Source organism: Clupea harengus, chromosome 26 (genome assembly GCF_900700415.2).
Source record: "Clupea harengus chromosome 26, Ch_v2.0.2, whole genome shotgun sequence".
In the NCBI taxonomy this organism is placed as follows: Eukaryota; Metazoa; Chordata; class Actinopteri; order Clupeiformes; family Clupeidae; genus Clupea; species Clupea harengus.
This window is the reverse complement of record NC_045177.1, coordinates 6901675-6922232: the sequence shown is the minus strand read 5'-3', so window position 1 is coordinate 6922232 and position 20558 is coordinate 6901675. Positions and strand designations below refer to the sequence as shown.

The following is a 20558-nucleotide window of genomic DNA, read 5'->3' as shown; positions in this document are numbered from 1 at the left end:
GTGCAAGTGTAGGTGAATTTACCTAAAACTGCCAAACCGCTATAAGCAGTCGGGGTAAAATAATTATGATGATTTATGTATGCATCGTAATGGAAGTGCCGAATGCATTTACTATAGGCATTCCAATTACATTAGAAAGCGTGTGAGACAATGATGTGGTTCCTGTATTTTAATTGACAAGAAAAAATCTCTCCAGTGAGCAGTTCCACCAGTGTGTACGTATTTGACACGTTCTTCACCGGGACAGCTGATCGTTGCGGATGTCTGACAGGCGGCTAACAGATAAACCGGGATCCCTCCGAGCCACCTTTGGGAGCTGTCAGCACCTCTGTCCTCACAAGGCAATGGGGGCAAACTCACCCATCCATGTCCATTCCAGCAGGATCACAGGCAGAGCATGAAACAGCTGGCCCCTGTGTGTGTCTATGGACAGTCTATCTGAGCGCGGTGCCTACACCACTGCTGGATGCATTGATGGACCTCAAAACTCAGGACAAACTGGGTACAATTGCCTGGATGGGAACAATGCGTCGCCAGATTGACTCCTGCAGAGTGAGTATGTAGGGCAGAGATACTACACTACTGTGCACAGGTAGAACACCCAGCCCAGAGGAATGTGTGTGTGTGTGTGTGTGTGTGTGTGTGTGTGTGTGTGTGTGTGCTCGTTCAGACAAGAGACAGCATCACACGCAAGGGAATGCTAAAAGTCATATTCGCACCAAATATAAACACACACGGACACACAAATAGAAAGACATCATGCACACACACACAAAAATAGTCATAAACAGCCTCTCATACACACATACAACTGGGGAAGTTGAGCTGGGCTACACAATGAATCTGTGAGGGAAACCACTCTTAAGGCTTACTACAGGGCTACCATCCATGGGGAACCTGTTCTATCATGAGGGAAACCACTCTTAAGGCTTACTTCAGGGCTAACATCCATGGGGAACCTGCTCTTTCATGCTGTGATATTACAGCACAGCTTCAGACATTAAGAACAGCTGTGGAGAAAGAACCATGCTCAGAAAGATGGCGTCTTGGTAGTGGCAGTGAATAAACACAGATAGCATGGACTGCAGGTTAAAACAATTAGGCCTAAATCGGAAAAAAACATTGCACACATCAACAAAAACGAACAAAGCATTGAACGTTAAGACTTAGAGACTCATAGAAACATGACTTAGACACTCATAGAGCACACATCTCTTATATAATAGATGGATGACAAAAAAAGTCCAGTACATACATAATTACAAATCATTGTCCGCAAACTTATTTTTAGTAATATAAGAAATATAGTGTGTGGACAGCATTCTCACAAATGCTCCACAATTAACCCAATATAGCAACTGTCTAATTAACACTTTTTGAGTGTACAATAGAAAGAATCTTGAGCTAACGTAAGGCAATACGTTTTTGGACACGTCGTTTCAGCAGCTGTTTGTTCCATATTGCTATTACTTAGTTTTCCAGAGCGTTGAGTAAGGCTAAATGTTTCTGACTTTATAGTTTTTCCTCTATAGCATTTCTCTATCAGGACTAGTCGCCTGAAATGATGAATCAAACACTAATGGCTGAAGACTACCTGAATGATGCTTAATAGGCCAACACTGCCAAAATGTTTCTGGCTTGTCTGTTATGCACTCCAGACAGTGACAGAATGATTGGATAAGCGCAGCCCTTCAGATCCTCAGCGCCAAACCGAGCATTAGCCATTCTTGCACGTTGCGGCTTGTTAACACCACGCGAGTGTGGAACACAATTAAGCTCGAAAAGGGCTTTTTACGAGGAAATCGATGCCGGTGCTACACGGTCCAGCCGTTTCCATTCGCTCAACTCTTTCACTCTTTCATTCATTCCGTCTGCTCTCTAGACCCACATTTGTAGTCTGACAACCTCGACCACCTCATTATCGCTGGACAAAAACAAAAAAAAAACGCAGTCAATACCGCGGTGTGATACGGCCAAGCGAGCGTTTGTGCCGGGCTCATTAGCCCTGTGACACGGCCTGAAGTTCAGGAGGCCGACAGACTGATTTTGGCCGTCACGGTTTACTGCTTCACCGGCAGTGCACTGACACAAATTACACAGAGTGTTTAATGGCCTGCTTAGCCTAGTAAGGTTAGCCAAATGTGTCGAGTACGAACGGGAGGACTCCTCTCAACATGGCCAATGTGCGACTCCCCCCTGGATGATGGGTATGAGAAGCAGATACTGCTAAAACAAAATGTTAGCGGCTAAATAATTATCAACAAAGAGCTACTTTGTCAAACCCTGCTCGACAACTGTCAGCTAGTTCCGCGATCATGGTTGATGTAGTTTTGTGGATGGCCTAGGAGGGTTCATGGGTAAAGCAATACTGTCGAAGGCAGATGGACATTTTGTCCTTCTCCTTCTCATTTTGACAACTCGTTTGCACATTTTAAGCACGTTTATGAAAATTCAGCTAAAGAAAATCCGAGTCTGTAAACATTCCCGGCAGATGTGTTGTGCAAATTAAAAGCAGACACTTTCCTAATCAAGAGGGGAATGATGAACAGCTGCGGGTTCAAAACCTCAGGTTGTCAGGGCAACTTTACAAACACTGAATAAAATGGCAACAAATCCGAATAAACTTGTTTTCATTATGCTTAAATACATATACCTTATGCTAATGTGCATATACCTTATGCTTATGAGAATCAGAAGCTTATCCACCCACTTCCAGTGAATACATTTCTTATTCCACTTAGAAGATTTTGTGTGAATTTCAAGCGTTTCCAATCAGGATTTACTATTTCAATGGTCAAAATTTGCATTCAAAAGTTGGATGGAAACCCGGCTCCTGACATTCTCCGACACATGAACTGTGACAATGACTGCTCAGTAGTTACGCCAGTAATTCAGGTGAAAGTCATTTAAAGCAATTTCACAGGTGTCACGGGGGTAATTTAACAGATGTCAGTAACAAACACTGCGGTTCTTCTCTAAGATCTGTGAACATGCAGAGGACTCTATTGAGACGAGGCAGAGCTCTGTGCCTCTCCGATAAGGCCCCCCTCATGCCCTCAAGCTGAACAGTGCTGCTTAGGATGAGACAGGCATGTCACTACCACTCAGCATATGGATGTATGTGTGTGAGAATGTGCATTAGTGTGTGTGTGTGTGTGTGTGTGTGTGTGTGTGTATGTGTGCCTCTGTGTGAGTGTGACTATGTCTGTATCCTCGAGTGTGTGTGTGTGTGTGCGCCCACGTGTAAGTATGTGGGTGTGTGTGTATACATGAATGTGAATGTCTGTGTGTGTGTGTGTGTGTGTGTGTGTGTGTCTGTGTGTGTATGTCAGCTGTCATAGCTAATGTGAGCCAGCCGTGTGATGAGCGAGGGCCAGTGAGGTCACAGTCCCTTGTGGGTTCCTCCCGCGACCTCCACTGGCTCCTCTGCATGGCGTAGTATAGACCGGCCTAAATATCAAACATGTCCCCATGCGCACAGTCACAACAAACCCTAACCAGAATTATCTCAACAAACCCTAACCAGAATTATCTCAACAAACCCTAACCAGAATTATCTCAACAAACCCTAACCAGAATTATGTAATTTTAACTTATACAGACTGAGATGTTTTTCAATATCCCCTGTACTACATGGAGAACATATGTACACACACACACAATATATATATATATATTTAAAATATTTTGGGGGATTCACACATGATCAAGTGGCCTGGTTTGGTCATGGTGAGGGTGCTGAAGGCTCAAACGGGCCTCTCTGTGGTCCACTCACCTCAGGGGCGATGTAGTCTGGGGTTCCACAGAAGGTGCGGGTGGTCACGCCCTCAACCATGTTCTCCTTGCACATGCCAAAGTCAGCGATCTTGATGTGGCCCTCGGCGTCCAGCATCACGTTGTCCAGCTTCAGGTCCCTGCCAGGGGAGAGGGAGCCACGGCACATTACGTTTACATTAAACGTACGTCCACATCCAATCCATGTGAATGATTTAAGCTGATACTTACAACAGATAACAATACAAGTATGGTAAAGATTTCATCAGTATGTGCACTAACTAGTTGACCTACAGAGACACATTTACAGTGACACTGGATCACTGTCAAAAGCCTTTCCAAAGCCAGTTTCTGTTTAGAGGATGAACTTTATCTGTGGTTATTTATCCCTGGAATTAAGCCTGGAAAATCTGTACTTATAAACATCCAGGCTTTTAAATTCAGCTTTGAAAGCCAAAGGTCAAGATTAGTAGAATCCTGGGTCTTAGATGAGCTCAACAGTGGAATAGCTGCTACGCTCAACTTGAGACCCATCTGTCACAGAGCAAAGACGCGTCGTCTGGTGAATGGATTTCATCCAGATTGTGTGAGAAATATTTTTGTGGTTCATAATCAAGGACATATAAGGCGTTTTGATATCAATGTAATTTTGGAAGCCCTGAGGCTTTAAAAAAAATAAAGAATCAAGGAACATCTCTCTATGGTGAGAAAAGCATTTAAACGGTTGGTCGGCCTCTTTTTCACGTTTTGCTGATGTTAGGTGATGGCTGCTCCATTTCCTCAGGCTAAGTTGGTTTTGAAAAAAAAAAAAAAAAAAAAAAAAACACACCACCAAATCAACAACAGCAAAAAAGTAAAACCTGCATCCAGAAAGAGCTGCTGATCTCCCCTGTGCTGAGGCACTACTGACACTGATGGGCATGTTATTCTTTAATCACACTCAAAGCATACTGACAGAAAGAGCAACTGATTCATTGACTTGTAATGGATATAGACTACCAGATTATTCTTCTACACTGCATCCAAAAAAACAACCTTTCACTGAACTGTTCTATCTAATCACTCCCTCACAGCTCTGGATGACTGCTATGATTCATACGATTCTCTGACGTTGGGACCTCTAAGTTCTAAGTATTCAGAGGCAGGTACTAAACTGGCTGCCATAACACAAACAAACAGACCACTGAAATCCTAATGCATCTTGCGGTGCCACAGATCTCTGAAAGGTGTGCAGCATAACTGCATCTAAACACGTAAACAGACAGCAGGCATCAGACGGGACCCACCTGTATATGACTCCCTTCTTGTGCAGGAAGAACAGCCCAACAGCAATCTCTGCTGCATAGAAGCTGCAATGACAGACACAGATCTCAGTCGGCGAGCCTCATCACACCTCATCTTTACATGACTAAAACAAATGAAGGCTGGGCTTTTAATCAAATAAGGAGATAAAACATCAAACTAATATTATATTATTGAAGATTATCTCTACTTGGAAGAAATACCCTCTCAGGAAAGCTAGTTTTTGAGTCATGAGGAGGATGCACAGACTACTGGGGCTCCACACGCTTGATTTAGACCCAGCCTGAGCTGACATCACAGCCTATTCCAAGTTATGCCATCAGCTCAGAATCAGTAGGTGCACACTCTCTCTCTGTCTGTCTGTCTGTCTGTCTGTCTGTCTGTCTGTCTGTCTGTCTGTCTGTCTGTCTGTCTGTCTGTCTGTCTGTCTGTCTCTTTCACACAAACACACACACACACACAGAGAAGAATAAGAAAAAAAAATGAGCCTACACAGCCTGGGGCTCCTTAAACTTGCCCACTTGCTGGATATGGTACATGAGGTCACCACCATTGACGTATTCCATCACAAAATACAAACGGTCCTGGAAGGAGAGAGAGAGAAGAAAGAGAGAGAGAGACACAGTGAGACACCAGTACAACTTAAACACAGTCCAAATGGTTGGGTTGCTCGTGACATCCGTTTACACTGACACCAGCAGTGGCTGGAAAATGAACTTCCCCTCGCACAGCCCGTCTCACTGATGAGACTTTGATGAATGTCTGAGAGAGTCTGGCAGGGTTGGAGATCACGGCGTCCACACCTGTCTGCCCCCTCTGCCAAAGCAATCATGCCTGACTCTAAGTAGCACCACACCCGTACACACACACACACACACACACACACGCACAATCACAGACACACACACACACACTAATGCCGCCGCCTTCAGTAGAGGTTCTACGCCTCGGTGCCTCTCAGACAGACGCATCGTGAGCAGCTGTGGTTCACAGCCTCCCATCAGCACCAGAGGAAGGGGGATACGGGCTGCGTTTTACACCGGCTGCTTCAAAGGCACCGGATCCTCTGTTTTCTAAATTGTTCCATTATGGCCCCATATCATGCCTGTGTTTATCTTTGTGTTCCCGCATGAGAGATGGTGATGACGTGGAGGCAGCAGGAGGGGCGGGGGCTCCAGAGCGCACCGTGAGCAGGAGAGAGGGGGCGGGGGCTCCAGAGCGCACCGTGAGCAGGAGAGAGGGGGGGGGGGGGCTCCAGAGCGCACCGTGAGCAGGAGAGAGGGGGGGGGGGGGGCTCCAGAGCGCACCGTGGGCAGGAGAGAGGGGGGGGCTCCAGAGCGCACCGTGAGCAGGAGAGGGGGGGGCTCCAGAGCGCACCGTGAGCAGGAGAGGGGGGGGGGGGGCTCCAGAGCGCACTGTGAGCAGGGAGCTGCCTGTTCCCCCAGAGCGGCGCCAGAGTAGGGCTGGACCCTCACCACTGCCAGTTCAAATGAGAGGAAATAAGCAATCAGCATGGTCCAGACCTCTGGGGACGTCACTCTCAGATTCCAATGCAGTGAATAGGGTCTGATCAGAGGTGTGCCTATTGGCCAGGCCTGAGTGGATGGTCACCTGAGAGCTGTACAGAAGGTTGTGACAGTAAGACTCATGACTGAGCTGGTCATATGACCTCAACAAACAAACACTGTTGATTTGCATCACTATATCACACAGGGTATATTCAGTGTCATTTAAGTTAACAGCACAGTACTATCTTTTCTTGACCAAGGGGATATCGCCGTGCTTTCGTCCTATAAAATACTAATTCCGCTTACAACCTACTACTAACGGCATCAAACATGAAACTTGTCTTCCAAATATATACAATTTGAATAACTCCTTGAGGTCCCTTTGAGGTGCTACAGGTTCTAGGTGAATAACTCATTGAGTGCTAGAGGTTCTAGGCAGAACCCCTTCCTCCGGCATGAAGAACCCCCTCAGTGGAGGGATGAAGGGATGAGGAGGCTACGACATCATCAGTCTTCAGTCAGTCACCCGTCAGTCTTTCCCCCGAGGCTTCTGGGACACCGGGAGACGTCAGCTCAGTCCTCCGGCCTGCTTCTTCCTGTCTGGTGCAGCCATGTCCCGAGCTAACTGAATCAGTGTCGTTCTGTTTGGTGCGGCGCTGACACACACAAAGCCCTGGCTTCCATCAGTGTGGAGTACTTTTCTATGTTGTCTTCCTGCAATCTCTCTCTCTCTCTCTCTCTCTCTCTCTCTCTCTCTTTCTCTCTCATTCAGACGGGGTGATTGAGGTGGCATTCTCTGAGAGAGGAATGGCTGATTGCTGCCTTTCTTTTTTTTCGGTGCAATTGAAGGCAATCTCGCTTTACCCATTTTTAGATGAAGAATGCAGAGGCAACGTAATGCCTTTGTAGGTATTTGTGCTCGTGTCTGCCTGTCAGAGAGAGGGAGAGGGGGAGAGGGGGAGAGGGGGAGAGGGGAGAGAGAGAGAGGGAGAGAGAGAGAGAGAGAGAGAGAGAGAGCTGTCTGTTGTCCTCTTTGGTGTCCTGTCAGAAGATAATTGTGGGATTAATGATTCAGGAGGCTTGGTGAGGCCATCATAAGGCCTCTGGGGAAAGGAAGGAGGGCGTTCAGAAAGATCTACACACACACACACACACACACACACACACACACACACACACACACACACACACAACACCACTCAATATACATCAATTCAACATGAACACAAACAAACCAATTAAAATCTAGAAATTGCATTCAGCATTGAGATCCAATTTTGCGAGAGAAATCACAGGCAGCTTGGTCTGTGAGATATCCGCAGACAGACTGTTTCCAGTGGGAATAATGGACCCTCACATATGCCTGGCAAACCACACTGAAGCATCTCTTCCAATCACTAACCGCAGCTTCATCCTGCCTCACACGGAGAACACATGGGATGGGGTAAGATCGGCTTTACAGTGTGTGTGTGTGTGTGTGTGTGTGTGTGTGAGTTTGAGTGTGTGCACATATCAATTTACCCATCAATAGATCTATCTACCTAGCGTTTGTGAGTGACAAAGAGAAAGAGAGAGAGAGATACAGTAAGGTGGTGTGTGTGTGTGTGTGTGTGTGTGTGTGTGTGTGTGTGTGTGTGTGTGTGTGTGTGTGTGTGTGTGTGTGTGTGTGTGTGTGTGTGTGTGAGGTTGAGTGTGTGCACATATCAATTTACCCATCAATAGATCTATTTACCCAGCGTTTGTGAGTGACAAAGAGAGAGAGAGAGATACAGTAAGGTGGTGTGTGTGTGTGTGTGTGTGTGTGTGTGTGTGTGTGCTCGTACCACAGTCTGGAAGCAGGAGTGGAGTTGGGTGAGGAAGGGCGGTTTGTCCTCCTGGGCCAGCACCCTCTTCTCCACCATGGTGCACTCCACGTCGTCGTCCTGAATCACCACGTCCTTCTTCAGGATCTTGATGGCGTACAAGATGTCGGAGTCCTTCATCTCAGCCAACATCACCTACACACACACACACACACACCAAACCCACAGCCGTTATTGGCATAGTCATCCATGTATGATTTACTCTCCACGCAAGAAAATGGCTGCTTCTGCGTTCTCTCCACACATGCATGTTCTCAGGGTAGATCACTGAGCATGTGGACAAGAATGTCTCCAGAATACCGGAATGTTCCAAAATAAAATGGCAGTACCTACATACATATTAGAAACTATAACATTCATTCATTCTACAACAACAACTAGCGATGCGTGAGATGAGTCTTATGGTAAATTGACTACAACACTTAACAAACAAATAACAACAAAATAATGAAACAAATAACAAACACAACAAATAGACACCTCAGGACTATGGGCAAGTAGGAATCCTATCCCAGCTCACCTTGCCAAAGCTGCCTTTTCCCAGAACAGCCAGGAAGTGGAAGTCGTCGAGTTTGACATGGTCCAGGGCGTTGAACACCACACTGCTCCGACTGTCATCATCCGAGGGTGTAATGACCTTCTTAGGGCCAAGCTTGGCTTTCTGAGCGACGAAGAGAGAGAGAGAGAGAGAAAGAAAGAAAGAAAGAAAGAAAGAAAGAAAGAAAGAAAGAGAGAGAGAGAGAGAGAGGGGTATAAGCTCATAAGGTGACGAAAACTGCTTTCCGCAGAAGCAAATGTCAGACTGGTCGTAAACAAGGCCTGAGGCCGGACCATATAACTGCCCACCTGATATAGGGTCTCTGGGCCACTCCATGACCCATAACTGACGCTGAGAAACCATCACACCCAGAGAAAGAGGAAGACGAGACACGGATGCTCAGGCAGCACATAAAGTGTTATGAGGTGTTTGATGCAATGCATTGGCCTCCGACGGCCTTTATTGGGGGATTCAGAGGATGACTACCGTACTGACACCAAGCTCAAGACACCCATAATATTTTACAGAGCTAAAATACGCCTCGCTAACGTTAAAAAAGAACAGTCACATAACAAGCAATAATAAAGTTCTTGAGTCATAAGCAGGCAACTCGTTTAAATGGCTAATGACTATTTCCTCCTGATAATTCCTGACAGCAGCTGATATGGTGTAGTAGATGAGACAGAGCGGAGGGCTGCCAATGCAAACGCTTGACTGTGCTAAGCTAAGGAAGTCTCCTTCTTTCTCCAGGGCTGCCAATGCAAACGCTTAACTGTGCTAAGCTAAGGAAGTCTCCTCCTATCTCCAGGGATGCCAATGCAAACGCTTGACTGTGCTAAGCTAAGGACGTCTCCTCCTATCTCCGGCTGGGTTTTAAAGGCAGCTCTGATCTGACACACACACATAGGACGAGCGAGAGCCTGCAGTGCACACCTAGGCCAGGCTCCATGCCATGCACGAGGGGCCAAGATGCACTACCACCCCACAGCTGCAGAGGCCGCTGGACAAGCCAGACCACAGCGGACGCCACCGGACATAAAGGAAGATGCCAGATATATCAAAGCATACAGATCAGACAGTTACAGTCACAGAAACACGTATGTATTCAAAGACCTCTTAATGCTAACAGTCACTCTTTTAGACTCATGTGCACACACACACACACAGACACACAGACACACAAACACACACACAAATGAACAATCACACACAAATGCACAATGCTTATAATTGCAAGATTATATCCTCTTTGCGATTGTCTCCTTCCTCTGCCTGTCCAAGCAGACACTTTGTTTCTCTTCACCTGTTGCTTCAAAGAGCTCTAGAAACAACCATTGTGCTCACGTCTTACATCCTGAATCCTAACCAATGCAGCATCAACACGAAATCTCACACGCACACAACGCAGCCTCTTCAGTTTCAGAGAGCAACTGTCTTTGCTGGCAGATGAGAGCTGAGATCCTGTGCGCTTAGCAGCAGGGGTTAATACAGGTCGGCCATTTGGTGAGTGGAACGATGCAGGGGTCAAAGCAAACCCACACACACCTGCGGGCGGGGGGGGGATGCGTCCAGATTGGGCCTACCTACCATCTGACGCTGCTTTTTAGTTTTAGTGTCTTCTTTGACTTTGACATCCTGCAACCACAGAGGAAAGGTGAACACACACACACACACACACACACACACACACACACACACACACGACAAACACAGCAAACTCACATATGCAGACACACACACACACAGAGTGTCCCTTCTCTACACCTACCCCAACACACACACTGCCCTCATCAACTCCACAGACAGACAGACAGACAGACAGACAGACAGACAGAGAGCCCAAAGCACGTATTAAGGCTCAGAGGCTGAGGTGGGACTGAGCCAGCAGCATGTAGTCCTTAACTATTGGCTCATCTGCAGGAGCTTCAGTGAGACGACTCACGACTTCAGGGCTCCGTGTAAGGAAGTATGGACGTGAGAACATGAGACACGTTTGAGCTCAAGACCTCAATGACACTCCGCTGGGGGAAAGAGGATGAGGAGGTGAGGGGAGAAACACCATAGAAGAAGAGTGAGAGGAGGATGGGAGGGAGAGTGAGTCAGAGATGGATGTTAAGAGAGAGGGGAAAAAAATGAAGAGAAAGAAAGAGGTGCAACAGGGTAGAAAATACTTGGAGCCAAAGTGCTCCCTCCCTGTGATGCAGGCCCTCTGAGACTGATTTCTGTCGCTCCCTTCTGATAGCTGAGCACCAAGGACATCTTTGCCTTTTGCCTGCTTAGTCATACCCACAGTCTAAACGAACGTCTAGACAGTCTCCAGACAGGGGCCGGGGTTACTGAGAGTCTACACAACACAACCCCAAGACTAGTCCAGAGAGTAAAACATGCATCAATCTACTAGCTCAACATGGGAAACATCAGACAGATCTTAGAGGTGTGGTCAGTTGTTAAATTTCTTCATGCTGTTTTTTATTAGGTCAGTGGTATAACACAGTAAAGCTCAACACTTCCACAAAATATGGGTATATCACACTGCTATAGCAGCCATTTTCAACCAACTGTAATCAGTGGGAGACCTCTAGTGGTGGCTTTAGGTACTTCTTGAGGAACTTCATGAAGATTTTTCTAAAACAAAACTATGCCATTACCCAATGCAGAGACAATATTATCGTTCAAAAATCCACAGGTATAACATTTAACAATATCTGCCAAAAGATGTCTGGTGGTCACACTAGAGTCCATCTGCCAGCACCATCATTCACAATCCTCTACTGCCTCGACTCAATCGGCTGAACCCAGCTCCTATGTGGACACCCAGTGGGGGGCGTGCTGTGGGTTCAGTGCAACAGCTCATTTCAACAAGTGTTTAACATGAGCAAACACCTTTTTTTTTTAGATTGTGTGGGAGAGAGAACAATGAGAGACAAGCAGGTGTTTCATAAACTGATGTCTGGGCTGACTGGAGAGATGGATGAGCAGATATTAATACAACATATAGAAGCTGGATTGGCTGATACCATTCAACATCTGTGAACCAAGCCAACTTCAATAACTATAATATATATATAATAATATATAATATGGTAAGTTACATACCATACAATACATACCAAACATCTTCACTAGAACAGAACCTATATGAATCAGAGGTAACTTTGAATGAGTTAGTAAAGGTGATCTGCTTGCAGTCGCTGTAGACTACTTACAAATGATCAGAAAGAGGGAGAGACAGAGAGATGACAGAGACAGAGACAGAGGGAGAGAGAGAGAGAGAGAGAGAGAGAGAGAGAGAGAGAGAGAGAGAGAGAGAGAGAGAGAGAGAGAGCCATACTCAGGAAGAAAGGGCAGGTGTAGAAGAGGAGGAGAGGAGAGATGGAGTAAAAAGAAGAGGAACAGAGTACCTTTAGGAGGTGTGAATGAATTTGGTCCTGGAGGACAGGGGGAGAGAAGGAGAGAAATAACACATTGGGAAGCACTGGATAACTAAGAGAGGGAGCAGGTACAGGGAGACATGACTATGGACCATGAGGAGGAGATGGAGCTATGGACCATGAGGAGGAGATGGAGCTATGGACCATGAGGAGGAGATGAGCTATGGACCATGAGGAGGAGATGGAGTTAAAAATTGCAGGTGGATTATGAGAGACAGAGAGAAAGTACGAACATAAAAAAGAAAGAAAGAGGAAGAGAAAGAGAAAGAGGCTTCAAAACATGAAATGAGAGAAGTGAAAATGTTGAAGTACAACGGCGCATAACAGACTAATAATCTTCCAACCAAAACAACTCTATTTAAAAGACCAGCACACACCACAGCTACTCTTGGCAGTGGGGGATTCCAGTCATTACAGTTCCTCTAAAACCATAGTGCAGCACAATTCAGACCAGACTCTGTCCATGAACAAAATAATGTAATGTTGACTGGGTTACTGGTAGCTCAGCCCGTACCCTATCACCTCCAAGTGTGAAAGACATAGAGAGAATAATACCCAGAGCATATGGAACAAGCCGGCACTAAATCTAGACCATGGAGGGGCTGAGGAGCGGTGGTTCGGTGTGGGCCTGGCTGCTGCAGGCCGGGCGCCCTGCGGTGGTAAATGGCTAAAGATCAGTGCTGTGATTGGTCCAGCTCTGGCCTCCGCCTCTCACATCTCTCTCTCGTCTCCGGGGTTCTTCCGTCTCAGACTGGACGTGGACATAGGGCTGCTAGGCGTCTGCCAGTGGTGGGAGTGTAGGAGTGTGGGAGATACTGCATCTGCTTTATGAGTGCATGTGAAACTCTGTGAGAATGTGTGTGTGTGTGTGTGTGTGTGTGTGAGAGAGAGAGAGACAGGGGGAGAGTGCAAGTGTGTATGTGTGAGTGTGTTTGAGAGAGGGACGTGTGTGAGAGAGTGACGTGTGTGTGTGTGTGTGTGTGTGTGTGTGTGTGTGTGTGTGTGTGTGTGTGAGAGAGAGAGAGACAGGGGGAGAGTGCAAGTGTGTATGTGTGAGTGTGTTTGAGAGAGGGACGTGTGTGAGAGAGTGACGTGTGTGTGTGTGTGTGTGTGTGTGTGTGTGTGTGTGTGTCAGTTTGAGGATTTAAATAGAAGTGTGTGAGGGTAACTATTAGAGAGGCTGGCTGAGCTCTGACGTTTGGCAGCTGACGTTTGGCATCTCCCCGGCGGGAAGCTCTGACGCAGGTGACCAGGGGCACCGAACCACCACCGCCGAGACCCCCGACGACTGCGTCATCGCCGAGGTCTGTGGGGGGAGTTTTGCCATTTCCATGGCGACGAGCAAAAGCACATGAACACATATAGGGCGATATGGTCTTATTATTTCTGGCACAGCAGGGGACTACAGCAGCAATAACAACCCAGGGGCCATTTATTGTTTGTGTGTGTGTGTGTGTGTGTGTGTGTGTGTGTGTGTGTGTATGTGTGAGTGTGTAAGGGTGTGTGAGAGAGAGAGCGCGAAAGAGGGAGAGAGAATGTATGTTATGGAAAAAACTAATATTATACTGATTTGGAGACATTATGTCATGTTCCAGGTACAACATGTGGCTGTCTCCAGCCAGTCGTGTTGTTGATGTTTGTTGGATTTGTTGTTATATTGGTTAAGTTGCTGGCTATGAGCTGTTGAGCCTTATGGAGGTGTCGTGGACCTCATTCAATGAAACACGGACAAAGGAAGGTGCCAACTTGACAACCCCTGTGAAATGCTCACGAATGCATCTTAGTTGCTGTTGTTGTTGTTAAGTATGGGTATGTTGGTTGTAGTGCACCCTGCTGTGTTAAGTACTTACAGGTGTGTTGGGCGTGAGTACTTGCATGTGACAGTGAGAGGATTGGCCGCTGTGGGAGGTCCCCAACCAATAGCACAAGGAATTTAACATCTTTCCTGTGTATATCTACAATGCAATGATCCTGGAGCTACTTATAAGACTTTCTGCTGTGTTCCACAAAAGTGGTTAAATGTTTGCAAACAGCAGCAGTTTAATTATGGAATGAATGAATTACTGAACCCTTAAGAGGTTGTTCTGGTACAAGATAAGTGACCCATCCGGTTTACATACCTTTTATAACTACAATAAACTGCCTCACTCATCTGTCAACATCAAGGCACCCAAGCCGGTGGTGTCATTACATGTGTAGACCACTGGGGGTGCTGGTGTACTTCTGAAATTCACCAACAACTCAAAGTGACAGTGACACATTACATGTAAGGAAGTATGTGTGTGTGTTTGTGTGCAAGTGTGTGTGTGTGTGTGTAAGGGCTGGGGGGCCAAACTGTGAAAGCAGTGGAGACCAATGGCTGGCAACGGTTGCCATGGTGAAATCAAGAGTGGTTAAGCTTGCAGTCTCTGCTCCGGTAGCCCCACCATGACGGCCAGTTCACCCTGCAGCGCTTCTCCCTCTCCCTCTCCGCTTCTCTCTCTCTCTCAGTCCATCTCTGTTGGTCTCTCTCTCTCTCTCTCTCTCTCTCTCTCTCTCTCTCTCTCTCTCTCTCTCTCTCTCTCTCTCTCTCTCCCTGTCTTCTTCGAATGCACAATGCAAATAGCTCAGAGTGGAGCGCTCGCTGGTTTGATTCGACTAAAGGGAAGTTTAACAGGGTCTGAGAGTTTCTCATCTTCGTCACGAAACACTTAAGCATTTAATGAGATGAGCCAACTTAATACTGCACATATTATTCCACATGAAATAATCTCATTGGCTTCTTAGTTCATTTCTCTCTCTCAGTCACACACACACACACTCACACACACACACTGACACTCTCACACACACACTGACACTCTCACACACACACACACACACACACACACACACACACACACACACACACTCACACTCACACACTCACACACTCACACACATTGAGTAAGGACTGACTATCCAATGACACACACATTAGCTGTTAAACGGATAAGGTACAAGACTGTCTGATTTGATTTATTAGCCAAGAGCGAGGAGGATTCCCCACCCCCTCTCTTTGCATGAGAAACAATAAAAGGACAGCGTGAGAAAACTAACCTCAGACGTGGACTATTAATCTCACCTCCCACTAAGGACTAATCCGAACGCCGCATCTCATCGTCTCTTCGAGTAAAACATGGTTAATGGTTCTCCATGGTTCTTAAATCAACTAATAAAGAACAATTGGAAAGAACATAAGAGGCGCCACGTAGACTGCCGATTGGATCTCACCTCAAACTTCTGACGCAGCTCATCATTCCCGTCGTCCTCCTCGGATATGGGCACGTTATAGTACTCGCCCTCCTCCTGGTTCAACAGCTTGTACCTGGAGGCAGGGGGAGAGAGACAGTCTGTTGGCCTTGCTACTAGAAAGGGAGAGGGTGAGAAAGTCACTAGAAGGTGCTTGTTCTGGCCTGCACCACCAACACACACACACACACACACACTAACACACACACACACACACACACAAACACACACACACACCAACTCACCAGCCAGTCATGGGCGCCTTCAGCAGCTCTGACACGCCAAAGGACAGTGATCCCATGAAGTCGTTCCTGGTGGTGCGATCCCAGTCCCACACTTCCACCGACAGCCTGCGGTCCTTATCAGTAGGCTTCAGCTTGCTGTAGAACACACACACACACACACACACACACACACACACACACACACACACACACACACACACACACACACACACACACACACACACACACACACACACACACACACACACACACACACGTCTCAGAGGAGTGAACTGCTACAGGCAGCGTGCCGGCATCATGATCTTGGTGACTCATTCAGAAATAGTGTGCAGCAACAGGCAACAAGTGATGTCGGTTGCGGACGGGGGCCATCTTGGCTCCACTCACAATGTGAAGGACTCGTTCCAGGTGGGGTTGAGGTTGGAGCGGATGGTCTTGGTCTTCTGCTTGGTCTCGTTCTTGGGGTCGGGGATGAGCTTGAGCTTGATGTAGGGGTCGGACAGGCCGTTGGGGTCCATGGGGATAAGGTTTCTGCCCTCGCCCACTGAGGAGAAGAATAGAGAAGAGATGTTTTGTTTTTTTGAACATTTGTTTTTTTTTGCCAGACGCTTTTATCCAAAGCAACTTACGATCAAGCGTCAGGACGTCAGGAGACCTTGGAGATGCTCAGTACTACTTCTAGTTAATATGCAAAGACAGCAGATAAAAAGAAGAGCACATTGAGTCTCACGGTCACACAAGGCTGTGTTCACATCCTTCACAAATCTTTCATTATGTACATGTTTTCAAAACCCACTGGAATCTCTTTTTGTGTACGACAAATGCAGCTCAAGGACCCTTTTTGTTTCCACGAACAGTTTCTGAGTTTCTACGACGTGAACGTCGACGTGCAGACTCTCGACGTGCAGACTCTCTCTCACTGCGACTGCATTTGCAGTGTTTGCTTTTTGAATCAACTGTTAAATCATCCGGCCGGGCACATACCCACTCACAGTAATGGCTTCCACGTCCGGTGAAATGCATTTCAATATATTTCGAAAAAGCAAATGTACTCCCTGTGGTCTTGCACCAGGGGGAAATATACTGTCACATTAAATCACTTCTTATTTTAGAGTGAATGTGCGCTCATAGGTCTTGCTTTGGAGATATGTAAATAAGGGTATAGAAAAGGCAGTGACAAATGTCATGCTATATATAGAAATGTGACCTATATGTATGAACGCTTATGAAGGTGTGCCAGCAACATGCTCTTAAGTCCATCCAACAGCATTTGTATCTGGCGTGCACATTAGCACGACGGTATTTACCATTAATTTGCACAACAGTAGCCCTCTACCCATAACATTATTTAACAAAACGCTAAATGATAATTCAGACAATTGACTTACAATATTTGACTCACTATAAAAATAAGCAATTAGCACATGTATGCAACAAGCTCTGCACATTAGCATGAGAGACTCGTGCTACTAGTCTCTCGGTGATGCAGCGGGGAAGCGTGGCGTGTCGAAATGCACTGCGAGGCTGTCCCTCATTGCACTGGTTTGATGGTTTGTGACAAGTGAGGCACACTAGAGGTTCACTGGGAGTCGGTCTCCTGGGGCGCCGGGGTAAACAGCCTCCAGACCACACAGACATTAGGCCTCATTAGCCACAAGGTTCTAAAGCACCTCAGATGCACGGGAGTGGTGGTGGAGGAACAAGCTGACACAACAGGCACACACACACACACACACGCAGACACTCACACACACATGCACACACACGCACACACGCACACACACGCAGACACTCACACACACACACACACACACACGCACACACTCACACACACACAGACACACACACACACACGCAGACACTCACACACACACGCACACACGCATGCATGCACCCACGCACACCCACGCACACAGATACATACACAGGTGCCAGAAAACATCTATGTGTGTCAATACATTCATACACACACACCCCACACACATACTGTACATGTGTACAACCACCCACAACATTCACACATTTAATGTTCCTGATTGCTGGTTGCTGTCAGTGTGCTGGCATCCTGCTTCACACTTGATGGTAAACGCATAATCACATTTACTGACAGCCTCATCACTAACGTGCATCAAATGCATGCAGTATATCCAACAAGGAATTACGCTCCAAAAAACAGCTCTGGGTGGCTATCCAATGTATTCTCTCGCTTCTTACAGCCGTATACATTCCAAGGTATAGCGTGGAATAAGCCAGAGTAAATCAGCAACAGAAGAGCTTGTAACTATACATGAAAAACAAACCCCCCACCGACAACCAGGGACTACATGGCGTTAAATGTATCATCAACCGTTTTGTGTGTGTGTGTGGGTGTGTGTGTGTGTGTGTGGGCTGAGCATGTGTGTGTGTGTGTGTGTGTGTGGGCTGAGCATGTGTGTGTGTGTGTGTGTGTGTGTGTGTGTGTGTGTGTGTGTGTTTGCGGTGCTCCAGGGACCGTCGGGCGGCAGACAGATAGAGCGGGAATGGTGTTTGGGTGAAGCGAGCGTGTAAATGCACTTTTAACTGGCTCACGTTGCCTTCCCACTCGCCCCAGCACTTGTGGAGAGGGTGTGTGTGTGTGTGTGTGTGTGTGTGTGTGTGTGTGTGGAGAGAGGAGAGTGTGGCAAATCTGTTTTGGGATGGAGAAGATGCACGAGGCTGTGGTCTGTGGCCTCTCCTCCCCTCTCCTTCCCTCCCTCTGACTTTACTTTTATCAGACATCAGGAGAACGGGGGAGTGAACAAGGGAGAGACAGAGAGAGAGATGAGAGTTAGAGTGAGTGAGTGAGTGAGTGAGTGAGTGAGTGGTCAGATAATGAATGAGGAAAGAGGGGAATAACAAAGAAAGGGAAAGAAGAGAATGAATGAGTGAATGAGACACGAAGGGAGAGAGTGAAAGTGGGAACACAAGAGATGACTAGGGATGAGTGAGTTCGAATTAGACATGGAGAGATGGAGAGAGAGAGAGAGAGAGAGAGAGAGAGTGAATGACAGATGAGAATGAACAAATGAATGGATGAATGAATGAATGAATGAATGAATGAATGATGAGTGTATGTGGGATGAAGAGAGAAAGAGATGACAGAGAGTGAAGGAGGGAGACCGAATAAAAGAGGAATCAATAGCAACTCTAGAGCAAAGAGAACCATATTAATAGAGATAGCCCAACAACAGGAAATGAAAGAGGACACCTGCAGCAGGCAGGCATGCTGTAGTCCAACAAACAGAGAGAGAGAAAGAGAGAGAGAGAGAGAAAGAGAGAAAGAGAAGTGACGCATCAGTGAGTGCTGGTCCCTGGCAAGCCTCCTCTGGTGGAGGTGTCTGCTGTGTCATTATCACATCATACAGATCCTCTCGCCCTTTGAAGATGATCATCTCCTCCTCCTCCCTCAGCTCTCCTCCTCTCCATCTATCTATCCATTCATCTATCTATCTATCCATCTATCCATTCATCTATCTATCCATTCATCCATCCATCTACAAAGACTCCAGCTTTACATCTGAATATAAATGTAGTTCTTTAGTAGTTGAGTAATTTGTTCATGCAATGTGAGGCTACCGTAGGTAGCGTTTAGTGTCAGACCAAGTGAGGAATATATGAAATGTGCACTCACTCTACACACAGGCCACAGACCTCTCCTGGAAATAAATTTCAATGTGAAACCTCTGTGATGAGCAACACAGACATGTTAGCCTGCTGTGAAATCCACAAACACTATCTTAGAGTAGAAAATGAAGTGTTTGAAGCATTTTCAATAAACAGTTTTTTTTTTAAAACAGTAAGATGTTGAGTGTTTATACATGTAGGTTCCTGTATTGTAAGATGTTTAGAAAAGCACCTCAGTAAACAACCAAAGCGAATACACCTCAGGCTAATCTGACACACAGGTATGGTAAGGGAAAGACTAATCTGGCAGAGAGTGAAAAGCGAAAGAGCACAGGCCCAGCATACCCACCACAGAAAGGTTAGATTTTGAATATTTAAAATGGCCTCCGATGGCGAATGCATACATGCAAAGCAGTCCGTGCCCACTGACCTGCCAGCCTCAGGCCACAGGTGAGGCACCAGACACACTTCCCTCCCTCTCCCTGTTTGTGGCAAATTGTGTAAATGTGTAAACTGTGGACGTACATATTAATCCTTCCCACAGTCTACATAAAGGAGAACTGACAGATGTGGAGGTATGCTGTTGCGGTAAGTGATGGCAGTATTATCAGATAAAGGCCCTCACATCTGAGAAGTTGTTCTAGTGTACTGAATGGCAATAGAGGCTGTGACACAAAAGCAAACCAAATGAAATCAGCCACTAGATGCAGTCAGAGCAGTCATTAACAAACAAACAACAGTCACACAAACTGACTGAAGGAACCGTGCGAGAATCCATATGTATACAGCTGTACCTCCTGAAGTGGCAAATGAACCTTCTCTTCGCTTCTCACTGAGTGCTGTACCTCTTTTTGGCCAGTAGAAGGAGCCCTCCACCTCCAGTTTACTGTCAGCTACTGTTCGCCACTCAGTACAGTAGTTACTTGAAGGGTGAAATGGCCATTCACCCGCTATTCCCAGGACAGCTCTCTGAGCATGAGTGTGTG

General features: G+C 46.6%; 1 protein-coding gene across 2 annotated transcripts in view; it reads right to left on the bottom strand.

Annotated features, from left to right (window-relative positions):
• The window catches only part of prkcaa (protein kinase C, alpha, a), a 140154-nt gene that overhangs the window by 29062 nt on the left and 90534 nt on the right, over positions 1-20558 (bottom strand). For both annotated transcript variants that reach the window (XM_012827488.3, XM_031563582.1), the window contains 8 exons: positions 16318-16474; positions 15931-16065; positions 15668-15761; positions 8967-9107; positions 8408-8581; positions 5569-5660; positions 5061-5123; positions 3776-3914 (listed from right to left, as the gene is read on the bottom strand). In XM_012827488.3, the coding sequence (XP_012682942.1) occupies positions 3776-3914; positions 5061-5123; positions 5569-5660; positions 8408-8581; positions 8967-9107; positions 15668-15761; positions 15931-16065; positions 16318-16474 (995 nt within the window). The remainder of the gene's footprint in view (positions 1-3775; positions 3915-5060; positions 5124-5568; positions 5661-8407; positions 8582-8966; positions 9108-15667; positions 15762-15930; positions 16066-16317; positions 16475-20558) is intronic.